Source organism: Drosophila yakuba, chromosome X, assembly GCF_016746365.2.
Source record: "Drosophila yakuba strain Tai18E2 chromosome X, Prin_Dyak_Tai18E2_2.1, whole genome shotgun sequence".
NCBI lineage: Eukaryota > Metazoa > Arthropoda > Insecta > Diptera > Drosophilidae > Drosophila > Drosophila yakuba.
In genome coordinates this window covers 19,046,412-19,071,499 of record NC_052526.2, presented here as the reverse complement: position 1 = coordinate 19,071,499, position 25,088 = coordinate 19,046,412, and the positions used below count along the sequence as shown (strand labels likewise).

Genomic DNA, 25,088 nt, shown 5'->3' with positions numbered 1-25,088 from the left:
TCTATATAGGTGACCGACCCAAAAGTGAATTTCTAACAAAATCATTTCCGAAATCATTTTAAATTGAGTTAATTCCTTAGGGTATTCGATGTGTCTGCCTCAACTTTTACTTGTTTCCTATTTTTAGAGCCGTCCTCTCATTTCATTTCATTTCATTCAATTTCATTTCATTTGGTTTCGTTTTTATTTCTGCTTTAGCCTTTCCCGCTTTTGAGGGCAATCAATCTCGCATTTGGTAACTGCCATTTGCCCAGGCGAATGTTAACACACCTGCATGGATGACGATAATGATACGATAATCATCTCAAAGGATGACTCACGTTCGCTCCTGGCTGTTAAATGCATCCGCTGCAAGTGACCCATTCCCCTGCCCCACCATATGTCTTACCCATATACATATATTCAGGGCACGCAGAGCAGCAGCTCAGAGCTCAGACCTCGAGGTGCCCAACTTCCGCTGGGAAGGGGCAGGTTTTCGGGTATAAGAAGGTATAAGAAGGTGGACGGTGGCAACCAAGCGAAGGAACACACACGAACAACTGGCTGGTGTGGGTGGTAGTAAAAAGTAGGTATATGTACATATATACAAAGACTGCCAAGTGGGAAAATAGTTTTCTGGATTAAAAGATTACAGCCAATCTATAAGCAAACACAGCCCTGGTAATGCGGTTTAATAACAATTTAGCACAAGATTTTATTGAGAGCTCTTACAGCCAATTTCTTCGACTCAAAAGTGAACCAGTGAAATCTCTACAAATTGATTTAGATTCTCAGTTTAAATTGGTAACAGCAAAAAGGCTTTAAGCCCTTAACATTTAAATTAATATATAAATCGACGACTATAGTCATTGTATATTGTGTACATTTAATGGCTAGCTAACAAATCCTATTTATAATAATAAATTCAACATGCCACGTAAATAATACAACAAAAAAACAAAAAAGGAATAGTACATGTCAATATAGCAATTAGGTGTCCATTAGACCAGCCAAATCCTCTTGTATCCTCTGCCAGCCGAACTCCATGCGGCCCTCCTCCAACTTGAGCCGACACCTGTCCGGGATGTGCTTAAAGAGGCGTCGGAAGGGACCGTACTGCTCCAGGCACTTGATGTCGCCCAGTAGGATGAGCTTGTTCTTGGCACGGGTAATGGCCACTGTGAGACGGCGCTGATCCTCGAGGATCTCTGCCTCCCGCGAGCGTTCCATATTGGAGAAATCACCGCCTGTTTTGGAGCAGCTGTATATGATAAGGTTCTTATCCCTGCCTTGGAACTGGTCCACGGTGTTGCACTCCAGGTCGGTGTCCAGTTTGGAGGCAAGCTTTTTGAGCAGCTCTACTTGAGCGCGATATGGTGCTATCACGCCAATCCTGGCGGCTTCGAAGCCCGATTTCAGTAAATACCTGAGCAAGTGCATCACTATGCCCGCTTCACAGTAGTTTGTGTATTTGGATACTCTCTTTTTGGATGTATGCTTCCTAATCTCATCCTTGTCCTCGCCAAAGTTTTGCTCTATGGAGGAGCAGGTGTCCACGAGCCGTTGTGATGATTGAACGAATTCCTGGCAGCGCTCCATGCAATCGCCTGTATTTATCAGTGTGACAGCCTGCTCCAAATGAGTGGTTAACGCACGCTGCACCCATCTGGGTGCTTGGCTCAACAGATCGACTTCAAACCTGGCGCCGGACACCTCATCCGAGGCACACTTCAGGTCTCCGCCATAGGTGAGCTCATTGGCCAGCCGGGTGATGGTCTTGTTCATGCGATACTGCAGACTCAACACAGCGGTGGCCTGATCCGAGTCCAGTCTCTGGAATAACGTCTCATCCGCTCCCCTCTGACGGGCTTCCTTAGATCTGACAATCGGAGGCAACTGCTCTGGATCTCCCACAAGGACGAATTTGCTGCAGTGAATCAATGAACGCAGCACAGTGGGCTGCAACACCTGCGTAGCCTCATCCACGATGCAATAATCAAACTTACGACGCTGGAAGAGCGCATGTCCAGCTCCCAAGCAAGTCACTCCCACAATGGAAGGCTGCTCCAGGGCCTTCTCCAATTCCTCTACTGTTTTGCAATCTTTTGTCAGGCTATCCTCGCTTATTCCCACCAACTGGTTATGGATTCTAGAGCTCGAGCCCAATCTCATCATGGGCAAATCGAAGGGCAGCAAACGCATGAGAAGATTGTCCACCGCCGAATGCGTTTGCGCTGTAATAAGCACACTCTTTCCGAGGAGATGAAGCAGTCTGACAAGGGAAACCAAAGTCTGGGTCTTGCCAGTGCCGGGCAGCCCCTTAATCAACATGTGACTGCTGGTGGTCAGAGCACGCAAAGCAGCATTCTGTTGTACTTTGTTAAGTTTCAGCAGCATGGGCGCTCCTTTGGTGAGGATGATCTTGGGCAGCACTTTGTGCTGCTCTGGTGGCTTCTTGGCGACAATAATATCTCTCAGCTCCTGGAAGCGCTCTCCGTCGGAGAGCAGAATGCCGAGATTGGTAAAGTTAAATGTGGCAAAGCTCTGCGATTCGTGCTTGTCCATAATAAATGTGTCCTGGCCATAACGCTGGCTAAGATCTCGCTCCAGGCGAAGATCCAAACGACGTGCTTCTATGGATACAATAAAGCCAGAGGCAACGGCCAGACGGGTAGAGGAACTTATGACCACATATTCACCCAAGTCGAACTGAAACAAAGAGTGGAGATAAGAATATATTGATCTGTGGGGATTGAGACCAAACGTACCCCACTGAGGCTGAGATCTCGACTGGGATCTGCCTCTTCACCGAGCTCCAAGGTCTGGCGATAGCGTCCCTCTTCTGACACAACTGTTTGGCCCTTCACTAGTTTTAGATGTCGAATGGCTCTGCCTTCTTTTTCTCTCTTCGCAGGGTCCTCTGTCCAGAAACATCTAGCTTGCGAGGACTGACGATTGTGCTGCTCTTCTAGAGCCAGCAATCCGCACCAATGCTGCACGTATGCGTGATCTGCCTCACTTAGATGCCCTAATAGTTGGGGCATCAGTTTCTTGAGGGGATGTGAGTCGCTTAGTTCTAAGCTTGAATCCTTCTGGGCAAAGCTGGTGCAAATGGTATTGTAGGCACAATTGCCGCAGGCACTGTGATGGTAAACGGGTTCGGGTAGCGGCAGTTGCTCTAGTGGATCCTCCTTGCCTGCCGGAATGGCTACTTCACGTGTTAGCCAGTGAGCCAGATCATTCCTTAGCATTAGTAGATCCCTCTGCTCGTTTCTTCCGCTGCCAACTTCTCGTAGCAGTCCCTCTTTGAGGTACAGAAGCAATCCCGACTGGGTATCTCTGCCCTGGGCAGAGTGCATCAGTTGGTAGAGCAGCAGTTGGCCCTTGTGTTCCATGGAGAAGCTGGCTCGACCAGTCTTCAGTTCCAGTGGTATGATCTCCTCCCTCTGCCGTTGATTCTTTACCTTCACGGAGACATCCACCTTGCCCTTGAGTCCCAGTTGGGGAACCCAGAGGTTCTCCTCTATATCGCATATCTCGTGGATGCGACCGCGATAGACTTCAGGCAGCAAAACACTTGGCGTTTCACCCTTCACATACTGGGCCACAAAGCTGACAATGGGATCGATAAATTTCAGCAGATGATCTTCCATTTCTGCTTGGCTGAGATTGCTGGCATAGAGTAAATGAGCCAAAGAAGAGCTGGTCAGCATCTCCTGGAGGGCAGATTGAATATGTTTTTTATCGAAGAGCTTCTGGCGCAGAACCTTTTGCAGCAATTCGTGCACCAGAGTGCCAATGACCATCTGGAAGGCAATAAATTCTGGATAAGTTGGGTTTCGCTGATATCGAGATGTACTTACAACAGAGCTTCCCGAGTCCAGACCACGGAAACGTTCCTGCAGCACAGATTTCCGCTTGCAGAATAGGGAACCGGTGACTGTGGTGCCGGAAATGAGGAAATCCGGATGAGACACGCAGTAACCCTGCTCCTTATCGACCACATAGCAACCTGCAGATGGTTCCCACTTGCCCAACAGCGAGACAGTGTCCCCAACTTGCATTGGCATGCAATTCCAGGGGGGCAGCAGTTGGCAAACAGCTGTCTCCGGATCCCCGCCAGAAATCCTCTTAACATGCAATTTGAGGCCCTTTCTGTTGGGCAGCTGCTCCACCTGCACCACTTCGCAACGCTGCCACTGGGTGAGCTCCAATCGATGGTTGGATATCGAGTCCATAGCTCCAATCACCGCCAAATCGAAGTCATCATTGTCGCCCCAATCGATGTTCTCCAGTTCGTCCGCCGGAAAATCCAGTTGCTCCTTGAATTTCTTCTGCGGATTGGGTGACGACACGCCGGTGTTCTCCGCTTTATTAGGCGTCAGCACACGTTTAGTGGCCATCGGAATGGCTATTTGTTATTGTTGAATCGAATTATTTACTTTATTTCAGTTATGCGTACAAATGCTTTTGGCGGGAAAAGTGTGACCGTTTTGGAAGCGTGTTAAAATACTTAGAAAGGCAGCGAGAGTGTTTGGCTATTTAGCTAGCTTGAAGCTATTTTAAAGTTTCAGCGTGTTTTGCACTTGGAAACTTATTCTGGATAAAACTGAAATCTCATTCTATCACTAACGTATGTACCTTATAAAATATTTTGCATGAAAATTAGTTAAACAAAAAATTACATTGATTCAAGCGCGTTTCATTCACTTCTTTTATTAAATATGTATATATCTGTTTTAGAGTACGTTCGTCATCTCTAATCAGCGCAAGTGGTGCAGTTGTAGAAAACATCCGAGCAGATGGCGACACTTTATCGACAAATGTAGAATTATTTGTGTTGTGTTGGAAAACTACTCAAATTCTTTTTCAATACAGAGTACAACTACAGACACTTTAAAATCGCTTTTATAAACATTAAATTTATTTGTATGTTATAATTAAGAGATCGAAATGTTGGGAAATACAACAGTTTAGGAAAGCAGTTCTGCCACGGCAAGCAGTTCACGTTTGAATACATTTAGTTCCAGCAAATGAGCATAGGTGGCGCTACGACTGGGCGCTCAATATAAAAGTTATAAAATATTGTTTAAATGCAACAGATACGACGAATAAGAACAAAATTCTTAAATATAACCAGCTCATTTATAATTTCACTTGGTTTTTAGGCAGAAGGTGCAGATACTGATACGCCTAGTTACTCCTTCGCTCTCGTACTTGTGCAGCAAGCATGGCTGGCATTCAGTTCCTTGAAAATTTAAACAAATTAGTTTACATTTATGTGCTTTGCGTATTGTTAACCAACCTGTTTCTAGGGTGCTACTTAGGTGCGTTATATAGCTGCTGGCCAGGCGGATGATCTCGATCTTCGAAAGCTTGCGATTCATGGGCTCCGTGGGTATTAAATTTCTTAACGCTTCGTAGGCGGAATTAACACTGTTGTTTTGGATAATCGGAAATATACAATTAATTGTTAGAACAAAAATAAAAAATAAAAGATTATTATTATTTTTATACTTTTCACCCACTTAAAAGTCCTGTAGCGCTCCCTGGCATTGATCTTCTGGCGCGGCGGCCGCCGCCTGTGGTTCCCCTGATTCTCCTGCCCCCCAGAAGTGGCCTCCTGACCAATTTGGGAGTCCTCCGAGTCGGCGGCTGCTCCACTGCCGCTGGCACTGCCGCTACTATTGCTATCCTGGGCAAATACCGCCATCAAGTAGTTGGAAAACGATGAGGACGAGGACGATGAGACCGCCATCCGTTAGCCGCGGCGATTGGCGAGCAACTGAACGGACTCTGCGGTCGATTCCATGACTATATCCACTTCTATGTCCCCACCGCCTGCACATTTGGGATCTGCTAAATGAATTAAGTCATCGGCTAGTGACGACAAATTGTGCGTGAAGATGGGAAACAATAACGAGTGCGTTTCCTTCGCTAAATGTGTGTGCACTTGTCAAAACAAGCGAAGAATGCCGGGCACTTGTGCGATACTAATTGTGCATCAAGTGGCCGGAGAACCAAGGATAAGTTACATCTATATACTTGTATCCATCCCCATTTGTCCATCGGCGATTTGTTGGGCCAATTTGTTTGTTTGCTTGTGGAAAACGGAAGTGGCACTTAGACCCTGACCTTCCACTTCCCCTTCCCCTTCCCCTTCTACATTGTTTTTATTATTACTTTTTGGATTTTTTGGTTTTTCTGGACCGCACACATGCCACGCATGCGTTACAGTAAGTCATTCAGTCAGTCATTCAGTCAGTCACTTATTCATTTGCTCACTCATGCAACGCAGTTTTGTGTGGAATGTGCCGAGATGGATAATCCAGATATTTATAAACCAGATTCGAGAAAATCGAGGGGGCGTGCAACGAAGCAACTCACTGCAAAATTGTACAAATATTTGCAAACGTTTCTTAATTGCCCAGAAACAATTTCTCACAATTAATTATTTTGAAATACTTGGCAATCATTTGCAGTAGTTTAATTGTTCGAATGTAAAATTTTTACGGCTTGCCAATAATATTAGGAAATTCATTCAGCCAAAACGCATTGGTTATTAGCTGTTTAAAATGGCAATATAATTTTAGACAAGTTATGACGACCATTGCAATTATAAAATAGTTAGTGTTCTTTTTCCCTTTTTATTAGAAATGAATGCACAGCAAATGAAATATTTATAATCATTTTATTTTATTTTATACACATTTTTCGAAAGTTTCACTTAGCTAGCTAGAAAAAAATCATAGTGAGAAAAACACAATTCGCTTAGGATTATGGGGAGTTACAAACAAATCCAGGGTACACAGGGAAGTCGAACAAGAACGGTTCTATATATATATATATATAATAGGCATATCGAATCGGTTTTATATATTGAGTATGCTTCAGTGAATGTGCGTGTTTGTGTATGGGTGTTTTTGGGGCTCTTTGACCAACAACAGCAAATAAAAAAAACATTAAGCTCGGCTACATTTCATCTAATAGAAACTTGACGTGTCTTCTGCATCCACTTCGCTTTCTTCATCATCATCATCATCATCATCATTATCTTCACATTCATCTTCTTCGTTTCGTTTTCGTTTAAAATAATTAAAAATAATAGTAAATAAAACACCACAGTCATGATTTTTTAATAGAACACAAAATATACACAAAAAGGAGTGAAGAGGGCAATACAAATTAGGGAAATTGGATCAGGAAAAGTGGTGGGGGAAAGTTTGCAAATAGCAAAATATTTACAAAAGCCATGGGAAATCATCGAGAAATGGATAGCCGGGTAAGGAAAAATAGAGTTTTAGAGATATAGAGATATAGTACTAGGGCAGGAATAATTGTATCAGGCGTTTCTTCTTCTATACATATACAATATGAATGTTGTTTTCATACTTTCGCTTCGATTTTGTTTCTTTTATTGATACATATAAATAAAATTCTTTGATTCGTGTTTTTTTTTTTTTTTCTTCCAATTTTGCTTATAGTTTTATAATTTTTTTGTGTTTAGTTGCGTCAACTAATTCCGTTTTTGTTATAAAAAAAATTTGCTATAAATTTAAAAAAAGATGTTGACATTGCCGGGTAATTTCTTGCTTCTTTGATCGAATGATGCACAACAAAATTCTCTACGTGTGTGAGTGAGTGGCCGTGTGTGTGTGTGGGTGGGTGTGTGAGTGGGCGTGTGTGGGGGGGCAGTGGAAAGGGGGTTATTTCTGGGGTGAGACAGAGAGAGATAGAGAGTGGGGGGCTGGGGGTAGCGAGATAGAGAGGATGAGCTGCTGCATTTGACTCTGTACAGGTTGGTGACTTGACTAATTCGGGCGAGGGCGTGGCCGGTGCTGACCCTTGACCTTAGATCAGCGCCGTTATCAGCTTGGCCTTGAAGTTCACGAACTTCTCGCTGGTGGCCGCAACGCGCTGCAAACGAAGGCGATTGCGATGTCGTTAGATTCGAGAATGACATTAAAGTAGGCTAAGTACTTACCAGAATCAAATCCTGGACGAGATTGGCCAGACCGCGATTGGCCAGCACCACGAGGCGCGTGACCGGACCGGGAATGCCCTCGGTGTAGCCATCGGCGTTGCGAGTGCTATCGCCATCCGCATCTCCATCGCCGCCCAAGCTGCCGCTGCTACTGCTGCTGCTGGCACTGCCGCCCACCGAGTTGGCCGCCTCATCGCCCTGCTGGGTCTGCACACTGCCCGAAAAGAGCTGGTTGTTTGTGTAGGTAAGTAAGCAAAGTGTACCAATTAGACGCCTGGAAAGCGGGTGAAAGGGGACTGGTACTTACCCTCACCACATCCAGCAGGAAGTTGCCGGAGCCGCCGGCTCCCAGAGCATTGCCACTGGACGAACCTCCAGCTCCGCCGCTTGAGCCACCGGCCAGACCCGCACCGCCGAAGCTGAGGAACCTTTTGAACAGATTACTATTGGTAAGACCCATTGCAAAGTACATGTTGTTGAGTTATCGATTCAAACGTTTGGGATGTTATATATATTAGTATGTTGTTGAATTTCGTTGTTGAGATACGGCCATTCCATTCGAATTTGTTGGTTGTTCAGTGTGATGCAAATGCATATGTTGTTGAGTAGTTAATTTATATTTATAAGTTGTTGATTTGTTGTTGAATTTGGTTTTATGTTTGATTTGTATCCAATTTATCAATGGATTAAGTATTGTTGAACCATTGTAGAGTTGTTGTTGAATTGTTGTGGGGGTGAAAAGGGAAGGAAAGTGTATGATTAGTTGAGTGCCTAGATTGCTGTTGTACAAGTGTTTGGAATATTATAAAATAAATTTATAACAAGAATTTGCACTTAAGTATCTAACTAAGAGGCTGACATTTTTAACCAGAGCAGGAGACCTGCACTTACCTCTTGTTGCGGTCGTCCAGATCGGCGGTCTCCTCCGCAGAGTCTAGGGTAAGTTCATCGATCGCCGGCGACTTGGACTCGGAGAGCTGCAGATCATTGGTGCTCAGGGCCTTCTCATTCACACCGGAGGACGGCGAGACACTGGGCAGCTCGTTGTTAAAGCTCAGCTGGATGGGCTCGTTGGACTTGAGGGGAATGGGCGCCTGGGCGACCGGCGAGGAGGCGGAGGATGCGGATGGGGACAGGGACTGGGCGGCCACTGCGGCGGCTGCTGCTTCCGCCTCCTTCACCTGGCGGGCCACTCGGATCGTCTCCTCCAATTGCTTGTTGATGGCCGACAAATCGATCTGGGTATCGGTGGCTCCATTCTTTTGGGTTTTTTTTTTTTTTTTTTTTTGTTTTGGATTTTTGTCATATGATTTTTTGCGATATTTTTGGTGGGGCATTTGTTGCATTGTTTTTTATTGTGCGTGTGTTGGGAAATTTGGAATTTAAAAGTTCATTATGTGCGTGTGGGGGAAGGGGTAAGGTTGGGGGGAGGGGAAAATTGTGGGTGGTTCAAAGGGGGTGGTGGGGAAGCCCAAGGTGGAGGGGTGGAGGGAAAGGCAAAGCGTAGGATTTTGGAGACGAGTAATGTGTGTTCAAGAGTATGTTTTGTGTGTGTTTCGTTTCGTTTTGTATTCGTTTTCGTTTTGGTTTTTTTCAGTGTTTTCGGATTTGGTGAGTTCACGAAAAGTGAGGTTATTTTATAGTTTGTGAGGTTAGGGTGAATGTGAGGTTAGGTGGAGACAAAGGGGTTAGGTGGTTTGGTTTGATCATTTGCACAGGCGATTTTTGTTGTCGATTGTGGTTTCGAAATCGATCGATTAATTGATGGGCAGTTATCAAATACGTGCACAAATGCGTTCGATGTATTTGTGTATACATTTGGCGGTTGTCAGTTATCGGTTATCAGTTATCAGTTATCGGTTATCAGTTTTCGGTGGATCGTTGTTCGTAATTTTTTTTGATTGATTTGATTTGATTGTTTTGGTGGTGAGTTATTTGCATTGCACAAATCGAATCGGGTTTTAATGGAACATGAAAATAAAGAGAAAAAGATACAAAAATAAGCAAAAGAGAAAAACAAAAGGAGCGAGACAGCACAGATTGAAAGAGATAGAGAGAGTTAGAGAGGAGCGCTTAGTCTAGAAATCCACTTGATCAGACATCGACTATCGTATACGCTTCCTTGGGTTTATATTTACGCATTAAGGTTCTAAAAAGCTAACAATTGAATCTCTTTCTTTGCCAACAAAAAATAAACATGAAAATCCTTGTCAACTCTTTTGTTTTTGCTTCTTTATTCTGCGGCGGGCGGAAAATCGAGGACGGCGAAAATGAGTGCGCAAATGAGTACACTGAGTTACAAATATATCTGGGGATGAACGCAAAGATAGCTGAGTATATGTGAATGCACTCGAAAGTGTGGTGAGTGTACAGACGAGTGCTGTGATAAGAAAAACACCCAACCAAACCTAAAAGTTACCTTGGCAACAAAAGTGAACAATGGAGATTTATGGGTATTTTATACTCTTTTTTGAGTCTGTCTTGGCACCAAAAGTGTGTATGGATTTTTTTTCGGGGTTTCGGAAATCTCTAGGTATATCAAAACTCTCAAAAAATGTGTCTTAAAGCAGGTGGGGGATTATTAAATGTTTTATATACAAAGATGCATGCTTTTAGACACAATTTGTAAAGTTTTGAGATCACTAAAAACGTGAGAATCGGTTTGGAGCAAAAAGTCGCAGAGGATACAATTATATTGGTATATTTGGAAATGTATTAAAAAATGACTTACAAAACTAATACAATATAAATGGTAAAATATATATATTTTAATTTTTAAAAAACACCTACTAACCTAAGTGGAATGAGGGTGCGCATGAAAAGGCAGGATAGTTTGCAACAGAAAATATAGCACATTCATAGTTTTAAAAGTGGATGCCAGGGAAAGTTGGAAAAGAAGATGGAAAATAGCGCTGGAGAGGAAAAGTCAGAGGAGAACGGAGAGCGAGCGAGAGAGACAAAGGCATGAAGGTTGGAAACAAGAGACAGAGACAGAGAGAGAGGGAGAGAGAAAGAGAAGACTGGTGAGTATGCATGTGTTCTGGAAACCAGTGTGCTAAAGGTAATTTCAAAACAAATCAAGTGTTGGTTAACAATGCCAATTCAATGAGAACTTCACTTTCATTTTATCATTCTCCTTTAATATTTATTTCAATTTCTGTAGTGGGTGGTTGGGTGGCTGTTGTTGTGCTGCGCGGAGAAATTTTGAGGAAAAGAGAAACCAATTTTAAATGCCAATTCAAAAGTACTTCTTCACAGAGTTTTGGAATATCAACCGAAAGTTGCATACAGGCGTGCCAAAAAAATTTCTAGAATTTTGAGTTTAGTTATAAAAGTCTAAAAGTGTGCAGTGAAAAATGAAATGCCATATTTTCGAATGAATTTATGGGATTTAAATTTTAAAAAATATGTTACTGCACCCTTTTGAATAACTTTAAAAGCAACTTCAAAACGTTTAAGATTTTCGCCGCATGCTTTGATGCCACATCTTGGTGATATTTTTCTCTGTGTATTACGTTGCGAGTATCTCACAGTTGTTGTAGCAAACGAAACGCACTTTAGGTGGACTCAGTGGTTGTGGTACTGGTGGAGCTTGAACTGGTGGAGCTGCTGCTCTTCTCCGCATCGATCTCGTTGTCATCATCGGGCTCGAAGGTGGGCAGTTCGATGGTCACACGGGTGCCACTGTCACCACTGGATGTAGTGGTGCTACTGCTGCTGCTGCTGCTGCTGCTCTTGGAGCTCTCATCGTCATCATCATCGAAGTCGGCATCGAAACTGGTCCTGGCCGCATTTGCAGTATTGCCCTGGATGGCGGTACGCAGAACAGTGGGTCCCAAAGTTCTCAGCAGCTTGGAGATAATGCGGTTCGCCTGCTCATCGATTTGCTACAACAACCACGAATCGAAGTGGTGCGTATACGAATTTAGATTCGGTGGTGCAGGTGCATTGAGTTTTTTGTTTGCGGGGGAGCGGGTTTTTCGGGTGGAGTGGAGTGGAGGGGAGATTAGTTAGCTTCAGTGGTTCAGTTTCGGTTACATACAATGCGGGTGTTTTTTTTGGGTAAAAGGGTTTGCTGGTCGGGGGTTCTATTTGCGAGGGAACTAGGAGTCTATGGGGCATATCGAAAATATACAATGACATTTTTATACATGTGCGGAGTGATTGAAGGGGTGAAATCTACGGCATATACGATGGTGGAGTGCGGGTCGTAGCTGTTCGAGGGCTCAAAGCTGTTCAAAAGTGGTTTTGATTTTGAAAACCATATAATAATTGCCATTTTCACAATTTTTCTTAGAATTAAGCAACTATTTTTTAGTTGCGCATTTTTGCAAACCACTTTAAGAACGAGTTTTGAGCCGATTCGGTCCGGAGACGTATCTCCATTTGCTTAACGATGAGCGAAGGTTTCTAAACGAATTCAAAAATGCTTTTTCTAAATGATGTTGCTGATGTTGTTCTCTTCTTCTTCTTCTTCTTCATCTTCTTCCTTGTGTGTTGTTGTTGTTCTTGTTGTTGTTGTGATGTTGGTTGTTGCTTTGCAATCCTTGTTTGCCTTTCGTATTTGTATTTGTTGCTGTCTCTATCAATGCTCAATCAAAGACGGGCAATAATTTCGTAATGTTGTTGTTGTCAATTGTTGTGGCCTTTGTTGTTGCTGTTGTTGTGGTTGTTGTTGATGTTGTTATATTATCTCTGGTTGTAATAAAATAATTGGTAGAATTTAATAAACGATTGATATCGGCTATGATGGTTAGCAATTGTGGATCATCGATGCTGTTGTTGGTGGGAAACAGAATGTTGGTGGTTGTGGGTTCAATTGGTGGGGGTAAATCAGTGGTGCTAGAAGTAGTAGTAGTGGTGGTTGTGGTGGTGGTGGTGCTGGTTGTTGTTTCAGGTAGAACTGTTGCTCTTGTTGTTCTTGTTATGGCTGTCGGGGGATCAGCGGTTGTTGCTGGCTCAAAGGAGCGCGGAAACAACTGGAGAAGCTCCTCCACTGGCGTGCTAGTAGTACTGGAGGTACTACTGGTGCTAGTGGTGCTACTAGTGGTGCTTGTTCTTGTTGGATTACTGGGACTGGTGGTGGTTGTTGTTGTTGTTGGGGATGAAGATGCTTGATTGTTGGTTGGGCTTTCATCACCTTTCGTTTCATCTGCTCCTGCTGATCCTGCTCCTGCTCCCGATTGTGGTGCAAATGTGGGCAAATCGATCCTCACCCGTCGGCTTTCCTCCACCTCGTTGCTGCTGCTGCTCGGTGGTGCACTACCGGCACTTCGTGTGGCCGGACTACTCGATGGCGCCACATCGTCATCCTCGTCAAAGTCCGCATCGAAATCGGCATCGAAATCGGTAGCCGCCGTTGTACTGCCACCGGCTGCACCACCCGCACCACCTCGATTTCCGGCCAATATGGTATTCAGTAGACCAGGACCGGCCACCCGTATCACCTGGGCTATAATTCGATTTACTATGGAGTCGATTTCCTAGCGGGAGATCAGCGAAAGGTCAACAAAATATATGTGTTTTGATAGCTATTTTTTGGTTTTTTTTTTTGTTCTGGTAAATGAGATTCTTTGGTGGTTCTGCGCTTTTTTGTTTTTTGGTGGTAGCGGTGCTTTCCACATGAGATGCTGATGCAGTAGCTGATTTGTTGTTGATTTCTAGTCGATTGCTGACTGTTCTTGATGTTCTTGATGATCTTGGCCAATTGTTCGGATGAGAATATCGATTTTGCAGGCTGAAAACTCAATTGTGGGTGTGTATATTTCATTTGGTTTTGTTGATTCTGTGTGTCTATGTTCATGTCATGTTCATGTGCGTGTGTAGTAGTTGGGTGGGTGGTGTTGGTGGTTCAACCTCTGCTACTGGGTGGTGCTGGCATGCTGAGTGGTTGCTAGTAGAAGTAGTAGTAGTAGGATATGGATTTTTGGGTGGTTCAGTGCTCGTTTTGCAAGGCCTAAAGAAAAACATGCAACATTTGGAGGTAAAAACACATTTCCAGGAGTGGACGGGGACCAAGCCAATAATTTTTGTTTGCGGATTAAAGCCTTAGGCTAGATAGTATGTTCATTTTTATAATTTTGCGTTTGTTTGCTCATTTTTGCTCCTGCGCAAACTGGCCATCGGGCTGGAAGTCGGTTAGGTCCTCGGGCAGTTGATCATAGTCCTTGGACCCTGCCTCCATATCATTCCCATCATTATCAATGCCATCATCGTCCTCTTTGGCTGGCTGGCGGGGATTGAGACCCCGATCGAAGGCCGGATTGAGAATGGTGCCCAGAACCACGGGACCAACGCGTTGCAACACATTATTCACTAGACGATTGATCTGCACATTGATCTCCTATGTGATTCAAATACACTTTCAATACACTTTCATAAAAACGGGGATATATGTTTTTTTTTTTTTTTTGTTCATTTTTCTAGGGACCTAAAACCCTGGGCTAAAAGTGTCTGAGTGGATTGTTATATATAGCATTACGTATGGATTTGGCTGACATAACGGAGGCAGAGGGGTCAAAGGGGGGACGGCTAATGGTTCATGTATATATATATATTATATTGATAAGATATCCAATTTGGTTCTTACCTTGGTGATGTCGGGGAAAAGTTCGCGCAGCAGTCCAATCGTTCGTTTGTTGCGATCGGCTATCAATGTTTCTTGGTCTTTGGCGCCCAATGTCAAGACATCGATTTCCTGGAAATTAGAATACAGAAATATATTTAAAATAAATACATACTCTATAAACATTATATATTACATACTACATAAATGCCTGCTAGTCCTACAATACTATATATAAAAACAGGTAGAATCTGCCTGGAATTTAATTACTTAATTAATTAAATCAAAGCATTTCTCCCTGACCTTAGCCATTTGAAATGCAGTTGACTTTCAGCTTGGGAATGACTGGTTTTGGGTGCGAATTACTTTTGCTCTGCTCGAGCTAAACAATACTACCTATATAATTTCGTACATCTGTTGCATAATAACTGGCAGTGAAACAACAGAGAAGTTGGACAAGATGAGCCAGCAGCAGCAGCAGCAGCCGATGCCAAACGAAAGAAAACAAAAGGCCTCAAAGTGCCCGCAAATTGACAAAACTTTCACTTTAGACAATGGGTAATGGGTTGCTGGTGGTACCCCCTGAACCTACCCCTTTCCCCCCTTGCAGGGGGCGCCCCATGTCATTTGTGTAATCAAGTTTCAAGTGTAAATTGTAATTTTCTTGGTGTTTCTCGATGGCTACGAGGGATCTTCTATCGCCACACCAACACCGCATTAGCTGGCTCCTTGTTTAAGTTAAGTTAAGTTTGCTGCAGCTTAGTGGGTGGTGCAGGGCTTTAGTTCAGTGGGTGGTGGTGGTGGTGCAGCTGCTCTTTGGCCCGAAAAACTAAAGTAGAGTCAAGAGTCTGGGAGCTCAATCTCAAAAGGCCCAGGCCCAGAAAGCCAAATGACTTGGCAAAAAGTTGTTAACGTTAATGGGCAATTGCCAACTGTGCAGCAGCAGCAGCAGCAGCAACTGCAGCAGCAGAAACATCAGCAACAACAGCAATAAGCTGTCTAAGCTAAGAAAATATTGCACAATAAATTTTCAAATTGCATTAAAATTGCATTTTGTGGGCGGTGAATGAATGGATGAATGAGCGTCCAAGGAGGCGACTACCAACTTTTGGACAATCAACAGCACGAGTCACTAAGCAGCAAAAAAGCAAAAAAGGCAAAAAAAAAAAAAAAAGCAAACAAGCAAAGGCAACTTCTTAGTTGCAACAATTGTCAAGGTGCCACCAGGTGCAAAGGATTCCAGAGCCGCTCAAAAGCAGCACAATCTAATAATATAGCATCAACACTTTAACAATTGGAAAAGTTTCTTCCGCTCCTTGACAACGAATAAAAAAATAGGAAATAAGATTGTGCTGGGCAACCATTTCAATATCGCACAATATAGTCAAAGTTTTAATACCCTTAATGGAATGGTCATTGCCAAATGCGCTATTGAAAATGCTTAAATTCAAGTTCGGCATTAAGAACCCCTATAAAAATTACTTTATATGAGTACTCATACTATGGTTGCTGTTTTTATAGAAATACATTTAAGAATATTTTCCTCAAATAATTCTACTAAATAAGTTATATTTATAAATATACCTTGACAACTCTTTTTCATAAATCATCGATGACAATAGCTAAAGTTAATGAGGCAATTGTCTATATTCTATTAATGTTGGTATTCTATCAGTTGCCCATTATTCCAATTGTTAATGGCTTTCGTATGTGTTCAACTATGCTGGCCTTTCGCTGAAAACCGCATCTTGGCCACTTAATGAGATTGGGTATTTGGAATTTAGCAGGGTATTTCCATAAAATAGTCACGTTTCGCAGCCAGCTAACTTTCGGAATGCTACTTAAAGGTAGAAATGGTAAATGGTATCCCCAGAGCGCAAATATATATATGTATATAGTCTCGTATTTATTTATTCCTCTGCAGAGTGGATGTTGCTGCTGTTGCAGCGTTTAATTGACTCAAAAGTCAGTGCGGAAGTTGACTTTTACACGCGGGCGGAAGTCACCAACAGCAGCAGCGACGATGATTATGATGATGAGGAGCATAAAATAAACTTTTGCTAGTAGTTTGGCCAACAAACTGTTGCCAACTCCCAGTCTCTCAGTCTCTCAGTCTCGCAGTCTCCCTGTCTCGTTTCTGCACAATACTCCCCCTGAAGTATTCATCATATTTTAAGCTGTCTGTCAGTGTCAGTTTAGTGCGACAATTGTTTGGATATTGCCCAGATGGGTTGGATGTGGATGGATCCCCCGGCCGAGGAGAATTGGGAAGTTAGGGGGGCCAGAAACTACTTAAGGCAAAAGTTACGTTTTTATGGGACATCTTAATGAATTTCAAATGAGTTCAAGCCCAGAAGCTGCCTCGTGGCAAACGTCATTAAAGCGAATGCTGTGAATTTTAAGCAGTCTGCAGTATGTTGGGAATTTCATTTTCATTTTCAGTTTCACCAAGGCGGAAGACACTGCTTATATATAGAATCGAATTCAATCGAAACGAAACGAAACACTAATCGATTGACCAGCTTGCCCAAAAATATCGTTAAATAGATAAAAATAAAAAAACATAATCAATAAAGAAAACAAATTGTTAAAAGCGCTTTAAAATCGCCTTGACCTTAACCAACTTTTAAGGCGACTCTCCACTCAATAAAAATGCCACAAATTACTGCCATAGTCAAGATCTCATCGAAAGAGATACTCGTATATATACGAGTATAAAAGCGACGATACAAAAAAAAAAACAAGATTTGATAATTCATAGATTGCGCATAAATTAACAATGCAAACTGGTATATTTTTTATATTTTATATTTGCTGTTAAATATTCACGGATTAAAAATATATTTAGATAGAATTAATGCTGAATCGAATTAATTTAAACTTCGATGTCACAGCTTAAGTTTTATTTATTGAAAACATCGATTTTTATAGAGCATTTAGTTTGTGATGTGATATGGCCAACAACATTCCACTAAACCAAATTGAAATTCCACTTTAATTGCGAATGCGACCTCAGCGACAGTGCGTGTCATGACCGCAGTGGATTTATTTTCTATAACTAAACAGATAAATCGTGCCACGCCCATCGCTAATCCATTGGGCTGGAGGCAAAAGCCATAGCCACAGTCACAGTCACAGTCACAGTCACAGCCAAAAGGCAAAGCCTTTTAGCCACTTGTCAGCCGGCCAATGAGGCCTTGTTTGGCGGCTAATAAAAATACGCGACACAATTAAATTAAATTGAAAAATGGGCGAAACTGGAATTCGAAAATGAATAAATCAAATGAACGAACCACCCGTCCCGATGGACTATTGGAAAATGGCCGGACTTTAATTATTCTGAAGCACTGGCTAATCGCGCAGAGACAACATGCATACACGAGTATGTTTTTAGTGGCATGGAGACTACCATTTGGACTCCCTGCCGTATAAATTGTCTTTGGTTTCCATCTGACTGACATGACAGACAAGGCAAGCGCGTCTCGTTTGCCACTTAACAAAAATGCAGTTACCAACAAATTGCCAGCAGCAGCAACAGCAACAGTAACAGCAGCAGCAGCAGCAACAACAGTGGATTGCGATTGACGTTTTACTTGTCGCACAATGCGGCGTATGCGTGATATGTGTACAGGAGCGCGAAGAGAGGAAGTTGTGCAGTGGTTCAGTGGTGCAGCAGCAGCACCACCACCACCACCACCACCACCACCACCAGCACCAGCAGCAGAGGGTGGTGGTTACATAAGCGGAAAGTCAGTCACTAGGTGGTAGATTGGGAATCAACACTAATTTTACTCGTGGTGGGTGTAAGCTTAAACATATTTAAAGTGTGGCTTAAATTGTGTATTTTAAGAGTGGCTAATAGAATATATTTTAAATTTACAGCTTAATATATCCAAGTACAACAGTGCCTCCGATTGTTGTTATATCATTGTTGCCACGTGCTGGCTGGTGCTGAATGCCAAAAAGGAAGCCAGTGAGCAAAGCAAAGCAAAGCAAAGCAAAGCGATTCGAATCGCATCGTATCGAATTGAAGACAGAAAGAGGCAAACAAATAAAAATACAAGTAAAGTGGCAACAATGAAGATATCATTGCAGTTGACAACGCAAAGAAAATTGTCCACAGCTTCGCTTATTTATATAGATTTTCCTTCGATTTCCGCCGATTTTTTTTTTATTTTTTTATTTCAGCCCCATCTCTTCTCGAGAGCTAGTTCAATCGCCATTGTCATCGTCTCGTTAAATGATTTATGGCGCAAGGCATGTCAACACGCCGAGATGAACATCAGCTACGACTACGACTGAACTATATACATAGGTTTAAGTATATACATATATATACACATTGACTACGACTTCGACTTCGACTTCATTAACGTATCAGCGTTTTGTGGGCTAAATTTTGACCCAGTTTTGGCTCTCAACCACAGAGCCAAATTGGGCAACAACAAATGCTTACCGTTTTGTGTAACATTTGCTTTTCGGTTGGAATTTTTTTTTTTTTTTGGAATTACTTTTTTTGGCCCATTCAGCAGATGTTCAAAGATTTTATTGTAAATTGCGTGGGTGCAGGCATTTAAAATATATATATTACGTGGTGCATGGTATCGCAGCTTAAAGTTTTCTCATACTCCGTTGAGCAATTTAGCAAACATTTTTAATGGGCTCTCGTTAAAAAAGATGGCTATGTAATGGGCAGCTTTTGCTACATATTATTCATCATTTGCATATTATTTTACCGCACAGTTTAAGAACTATTATTTAAGTATATCGTCGCTTTTGCATAAGTACATTGCTATCCAATGTATTTATTAGCTCGCACTTAAGATAAATACCCATTGCTACTTCTTAACAACCGCTTTTGTGCATAACTTTTGTAATGGTTTTAGTTTAATTTATGATTTAGAAAATATAAAATATTTGAGTTAACTTAATTATCGTGTTAAGAGCGCATTTGTTTGCTTATGTTTTCTTCAGTTCTGTAAATGAAGCTATGTCTGTTCAGATTTAAATACATTTTTGAATGCCAGGAACCAGGAATACTACTTTTTACCAGGAAAACGATCTTATACGTTTTTGATTCATGGGTTTCACACGAACGTTAAATATAATTGCACGGCCAGCTTTGATTGACAAATATTGCGACGTTGATTTCATTTATATTTTTGATTTTGTTGATTTGTTGTTGCCATACAGCCTTTAGGCTATGTGGAGTTTTTAACGATTTCGGAGATTTGTGCAAATTTGTTGCACAAAGTGAAAGCCATACTATGACATAAAACAATGCTAAAAACTGGCCAGCTCTCTGGCCGAAAAGTTTCGGCTAACAAATTAGCAGGGGGCTGGGTGAACGGGGTGCTAATTGCCGACACAGTGATACAATGATCCCCAACGATGATCGAATGGCTATGGGTATGAGTGTGAGTATTATGAGTATGGGTATGGGTATGAGTATGGGTATGGGAATACTACGAATACGAATGGGAATTGTGGGGAACTGTCTCGCCGCCCGGCAATTAAGTAATAAAATAGCAGAGCTGCAGGGGCTTGCTCAACTCAACTGGCAGGCAAAGAGTCCGGTTTTTGTTTTGGCCAGGCCAACACCCAGCTGAGGCTCAATGTAAAAACCGAACAAAAAAAACATAGGCAAACGGCAGCTAAGGAAACAGGTACCAAGTGTGCCAACTTCCTTGGAACTGGTACTGGTCTGATCTCCAAGAGATCCAAGCTCTGATCCAGTCACGCAGGTTGAACGGGGGCCCAGAGACCCCGAGACCCGAATTGGCCAGGCCAAAAGCCAAATAGCCGAATAGCCGCATAGCCAAATACCAATACCAACCAACTGAAAACCAAAAACCGAATTCGAAAAGTAAAAGGAAGTTTTTGCCGACTGGGCAACAAACATGTTTGGCTGCTTCCTCCTTCCCCCTTTCCACCTTCCGAAAAAGCAGCTCAATCCAAGTGCAAATTTGTCAAGCAAATATGGTCGAAAGGGCAACTGAGTCAGCAGCACGCGCTACTCTACGCCAACTGAATGCTAGCGAGGGTCGCTCGAAGAGTTCCGGCACATGTGCCATTAGTCTCAGCACTCGAACAATTTGGTTTATGGGCTACAATTGTTTTATTACACCATGTCCGTTTCATAGATCTTTAAGTTGGCTTTTAACGTTTAAATAAATATGTAGTAAAGCGAACTTTAACTTGTTTTTGGAAGCACCCCTCGAATGGGAAAAGAGTCGATGAAAGCTTTGAATAATATTGGTTTTACACACTCGCTTGTTTGACTTTTGACTACTCTATCATTATCTTAAAACACAGAGTCTAGCAAATATTTGTTCTGTACTAAGCTTCTCTATATGAATTGATTGCTTGATTAGCAGAAAATTAATTGATGAATGATCGTTACTCAGCGATTGTATTAAGAAACCTATATATCTGATCCTTCAAATATGATCGTAACTTAGTGATTGTATTAAGATACCTATATATCTGATCCTGCAAAGATGATCGTAACTTAGCGATTGTATTAAGATACCTATATATCTGATCCTGCAAAGATGAGCGTAACATAGCGATTGTATTAAGATACCAATATATCTGATCCTGCAAAAACCACCGAAAAGTATATAGAATTCTGGTGGACTCACCTTGCCATTGGCCAGTGGGATTTGGAGGACGTCCAGCTCGGAGTTGCCGTTGGAGGGCTGCGGAAGTGGCAGCGGCACGGCGCTGATGAGGCAGACGGCGCTGCCGAGGATCAGGAGCGCCAGGATGTGCTGTCTGCTTGGCTGCCTCATGTTGTATCTGTCTCTGTCGCGTGCGCGTGTGTGTGTGTGTGTGAGCGGGACGTGGGTGTGTGTGGGTGTGCTGCAACGAGATAGCATGCTAATTAATGATAATGCAGAGACAAAGACGGCGACAAAATGTGGATAAAGGTCAGCGGGCGGTGACCTTCTGTTATCGCGCGCGTTTCTTACACCTCTAAACTCTAAAATCAGAAATATATATAAGATAAATAAAAACGAAATCGAAGCCGATAAAAACGCGCATCTTGTTTGATTTCGAGTCTGCGGTTTTGGTAAATCTTTTTTTTTTATCCAATCGTTTGTTTGGTTTGCTGGCTATTCTCTGGCCCCCAAGGTCTTTGAAACGATGCGGATGCTAACGATAACTGTCAATAGGCGATGGCCAATGGCCAACTATGGCGGTGGTTTGGTCAAGTTTAAATATTGGACATTTCTTGGGCAACGCGGCGTATGAGTAATGCCAGCAGTATTGGTGTGCTGCAACGGCGAGCAATTTATAAATCACAACAAAAAATTATGTAATTTTTTTTTTTCACTTTTTATATTTGGCCAGCAGCAACAGCAGCCGCAACCATTATTTGTGTGTGTGTGTGTGTGTTTTATTTTTTGTGCAATTTCTACGGGCAAAGCTTTTTAAAGCTGGGCTTTTGTTAAAAAAGAAATTGAATAAGGCCCAGTGAAAGAAAGAGAGAGAAATGGGATACATAGAGAGAGAGAGGGAGAGAGAGAGAGAGAGAGAGAGAGAGAGGCAGACAGGTGCGAAAAGCAAGGCATCAATCGTAATTACACACAAAAATGTGAGAAAATGCATTTGAAAACAAACCAAACTCGAGGCTCTAATTGAAGGAAGACAGCAGGGTGAAGAGAGAGAGGGAGGGGAAGGGTGTCATTTCTTTGGTCAACAGCAATGCAAAATTATGAGTCATCGCGTATTTAATGAGTGAAACTAAGTACTTTGTAAGGGAAACCGCAAATTAGAATCGCTGATTGCCTTATTAGACTTTGACACGAATGTGAGATGACATTGCGAGCTCAAAGGTTAAGGCTCTGCCAATTGGAGATCGGCAGGTGAAAAGTTAAATAACAGACGGAAATACGTCGCCAATTGGTAAATACTACGACAATTATAATCTGTTAAATACAGATAGGGTGAGTAGAAGCCTAACACTTTTCTTCTTTGGCAAACTCTTTAAAAATATCTAACCAAGCTCTTTAATCTACTGAGTGATGATATGCCATCGAATAATAATCTTTTAATTCTATTAAAACCGAAGTCAACTACTTTTTATATTTGCAACTTCTGCATATTTAGTGGTAAAACTGTATAACCTAAATCTTGCCATCACCCATTTAAAAGTCAAAATAAATGAACTCGGGGAAACTCCGAAAGCCCAAGAGCCAAGTCATCTTCGGCTGAGGCAGGCAAGAAATGAACTTGAAAGCGTATTTTGGGCCGTTTTGTTTTGGCCGCCTTTTGCTGCTGTTTTGTTTTGCTGTCAATCAGGCAATCACTCCGACAACCCAGCAATTTGGCAATACAAAAGCGTCGAGAAAGGGGGGAAGTTCAAAACTGGGGATTGCCACCTCGAGGCGAACATGCAACATGGATGGTCCGGTCATCGTCATCGCTGGCCCGTCTTAACTTGGCCCAAAGGCAGCTGGCTGTTAAAGTAGGGCGTATGCGCCAAAAGCCAAAAAATCCGACGAAGGCGACCACAACAGAAAAGCAAAAGAGAAAGAGCGCAAACCGGCAACAACAGACCTCCACCAGATGTTATGTCATCTTTGCGGCTGTTGCTTTTACTTTCAAGCTCTCCATCTCCATCTCTCTCTCTCTCTCTCTCTCTATCCCTCTCTCTATCTCTTTCACACTCTTTCTTTCGCTCTCTTTCTCTCGCCTGGCCGTAGCTGATCCATTTGCTTCTAACAATTGTCCGAAAAGTGATCAGTGATCAACAACGTGACTTGACATCCACCATTCGGTTTATTTTTGTTTCTGTTTTTGCATACGGAACTGGCGGCTGATTTATGATTACGACTCACTGGCAATTGCACAAATATCATAAAACTCATAAAAACGAACAATCCGCATCTGGCATTGAGTGCATGCTTCGGCATGGACATGTCGTAATTAAAAGGCAAAGCCCCCAAAACACAACAGCGATAATCAAGGCTTGAGTGGGATTTCGGATAACTGAGGGATTTCGAAATGTAATTTAAGCCAAGTGACTGGGCGTTTTCAAAAAAAAATAAATAAAAAACATAACAAAAACTCTACTAAAATAAAAACTGATGTAGTGCACTTCCTGTGTCTCACAGCTTGCAATTTAAATTCGCCCTTGCGAAGTTTGGGTTCAGGGAAACGGTGCGCATGCGTGATATTTTTAAAGGGACTGTGCAGTTCTGGCAGTTCCTAGTAACTTATTGTCAAAAAACTAGCCAAAGAGGGGGTTAAGAAAAATCTGCATAAGTTTGTAGAAGTATAGGAATGGGTAGTTGACTTTCGAAAATTCTAAATAAAATCTAGAAAACTCCAAGAGCTATGATTTAAAAGCCCCATGTTTGTTAGCATTAAGACTTCTACAGATATTTGCATATTATTCAACCGGCTTGTCGAGATTCTGCCTGAAGATAGCTGTTCCACTTTAGTACCCGCTAGATAAAGCCCCTCGCCAATCGATTTCAGCACTGCACACGAAACCTCTCGAAACGCAACTTGAAAATTGGCAATCAAAAACGTTTTTGTGTTAACCAACTCGCATTAATTGGGCAATCCAAACAAGGTAAATGAATGCAGCAAATAAGAAATGAGACAAAACCGAAAATAGTTCAACACACGCGTCAGGTATTTATATTTTTTGTGTGATTTTTTCGATGTTTTTTTGTTGGTTACTTCAGTTATTCAGTTATTTCATATTATTGTTCACGAACCAAGCATACTTTAGAAATGTTAAGCACAGCAAAAAAAATATTGAAAAAAAATATAGTACAATGTTTTTGTTGAAGTTTTTCAATCCGTTTTTTGATGGTTTAGTTTTTGTTCGATATCCTCGCGAAAACAGTTATTTCTTTGCGAATTTTTTTTTTTAGCACATCACATTGTTGTTGTTGGTGGGGGGGATACATACGCGTTTTGGCCAAAATGTAAACAGCCCAAAAAAAAAAAAATATGTATTTCTTTTTTATTTTCTAAAAAAGAAACTGCAACAATTGCGTGGATCGGTGGATCAGTGGATCGTGGATCGGTGGTGCGACTGACTGCGACTGCTTCTCTTTGTGGTCTGGGCTGTTGGGCCTGCAATTGATTACTAACGTGATTTTATCACACACAAGCGACTAAAGCTCGAGACAAAGCGCGCCGTGTACGTCGGCAGCGGCGTTGGCAGCGGCGCCTCTGAAAAAACGCCCGCCGTACCGCCTCCGTACCGCTTGAGCCGCCTCAAGTCCAAGTCGAACCGCTCGAGTTCCGCTCGAAACGAAAACGAAAGTGAGCGCCAAAAGTCAAGCTTGAGTCGCTCGCGAGCTTGACCAGGCTTTTTGAGTGGTTTCCACTGTCGGTTTCATTATTATTTTTTCTCGTTTTTCACTTTTTTTTATTTGTGAATTTTTTCTTTATTTTTTACGAGTAACTCCTGCAGCTTGTTTTTCTTGTGTCTTTTGTATTTTTCCCATTTTTTCGACAAGTCGATTACGCGAAAAGTTTCCGGCTCGTGACTGCCAGCTTCACTTTGTCAGTTTGTCAATCTCCATCAGCTGG

General features: G+C 42.3%; 3 protein-coding genes across 8 annotated transcripts; all 3 read right to left on the bottom strand.

Annotated features, from left to right (window-relative positions):
• Nucleotides 1–664: 664 nt before the first annotated feature.
• Nucleotides 665–4,478, bottom strand: LOC6525970 (DNA replication ATP-dependent helicase/nuclease DNA2). Its single transcript, XM_002101753.3, has 3 exons — nt 3,843–4,478; nt 2,748–3,785; nt 665–2,688 (listed from the first exon to the last, which is right to left on the bottom strand). Exons 1-3 carry the CDS (start codon nt 4,380–4,382, stop codon nt 970–972), a joined length of 3,297 nt encoding a protein of 1,098 aa, XP_002101789.1. The 5' UTR covers nt 4,383–4,478; the 3' UTR covers nt 665–969.
• A 182-nt stretch (nt 4,479–4,660) lies between these two features.
• LOC6525969 (transcription factor 15) lies at nt 4,661–5,775 on the bottom strand. The gene is made up of 3 exons (XM_002101752.4): nt 5,508–5,775; nt 5,285–5,415; nt 4,661–5,227 (listed from the first exon to the last, which is right to left on the bottom strand). The coding sequence occupies exons 1-3, from the start codon at nt 5,735–5,737 to the stop codon at nt 5,133–5,135; spliced, it is 456 nt and encodes a 151-aa protein (XP_002101788.1). The 5' UTR covers nt 5,738–5,775; the 3' UTR covers nt 4,661–5,132.
• Nucleotides 5,776–7,091: 1,316 nt separating this feature from the next.
• On the bottom strand, nt 7,092–24,642 carry LOC6525968 (zinc finger CCHC domain-containing protein 10). Of its 6 annotated transcripts, none has more exons than XM_039372987.2 (7): nt 24,460–24,615; nt 21,173–21,392; nt 14,553–14,660; nt 8,855–9,222; nt 8,271–8,391; nt 7,964–8,191; nt 7,092–7,896 (listed from the first exon to the last, which is right to left on the bottom strand). In XM_039372987.2, the coding sequence occupies exons 2-7, from the start codon at nt 21,320–21,322 to the stop codon at nt 7,831–7,833; spliced, it is 1,041 nt and encodes a 346-aa protein (XP_039228921.1). In that variant the 5' UTR covers nt 21,323–21,392; nt 24,460–24,615; the 3' UTR covers nt 7,092–7,830. The 6 variants fall into 6 exon arrangements, with proteins under 6 accessions (XP_039228921.1, XP_039228919.1, XP_039228928.1 ...); XM_039372985.2 differs by having other exon boundaries at nt 8,271–8,406; nt 24,460–24,614; XM_039372992.2 differs by lacking the exons at nt 7,092–7,896; nt 7,964–8,191; nt 8,271–8,391; nt 8,855–9,222 and adding exons at nt 12,520–12,658; nt 13,104–13,446 and having other exon boundaries at nt 24,460–24,613.
• Between the last annotated feature and the right edge of the window lie 446 nt (nt 24,643–25,088).

Bases quoted from the DNA above. Each gene is read 5' to 3' on its own strand.
- LOC6525970 (XM_002101753.3), bottom strand. From the start codon at position 4,382: ATGGCCACTAAACGTGTGCTGACGCCTAATAAAGCGGAGAACACCGGC. The intron at 3,786-3,842 runs GTAAGTACATCT...ATTGCCTTCCAG, and splicing joins TGGACTCGGGAAGCTCTGTT to ATGGTCATTGGCACTCTGGT. The intron at 2,689-2,747 runs GTACGTTTGGTC...TCTTTGTTTCAG, and splicing joins GAGATCTCAGCCTCAGTGGG to TTCGACTTGGGTGAATATGT.
- LOC6525969 (XM_002101752.4), bottom strand. From the start codon at position 5,737: ATGGCGGTCTCATCGTCCTCGTCCTCATCGTTTTCCAACTACTTGATG. The intron at 5,416-5,507 runs GTGGGTGAAAAG...CCAAAACAACAG, and splicing joins GAGCGCTACAGGACTTTTAA to TGTTAATTCCGCCTACGAAG. The intron at 5,228-5,284 runs GTTGGTTAACAA...TAAATTTTCAAG, and splicing joins AAGTAGCACCCTAGAAACAG to GAACTGAATGCCAGCCATGC.
- LOC6525968 (XM_039372988.1), bottom strand. From the start codon at position 21,322: ATGAGGCAGCCAAGCAGACAGCACATCCTGGCGCTCCTGATCCTCGGC. The intron at 14,661-21,172 runs GTGAGTCCACCA...TCTAATTTCCAG, and splicing joins TCCCACTGGCCAATGGCAAG to GAAATCGATGTCTTGACATT. The intron at 13,447-14,552 runs GTAAGAACCAAA...ATCTCCCGCTAG, and splicing joins TTTTCCCCGACATCACCAAG to GAAATCGACTCCATAGTAAA.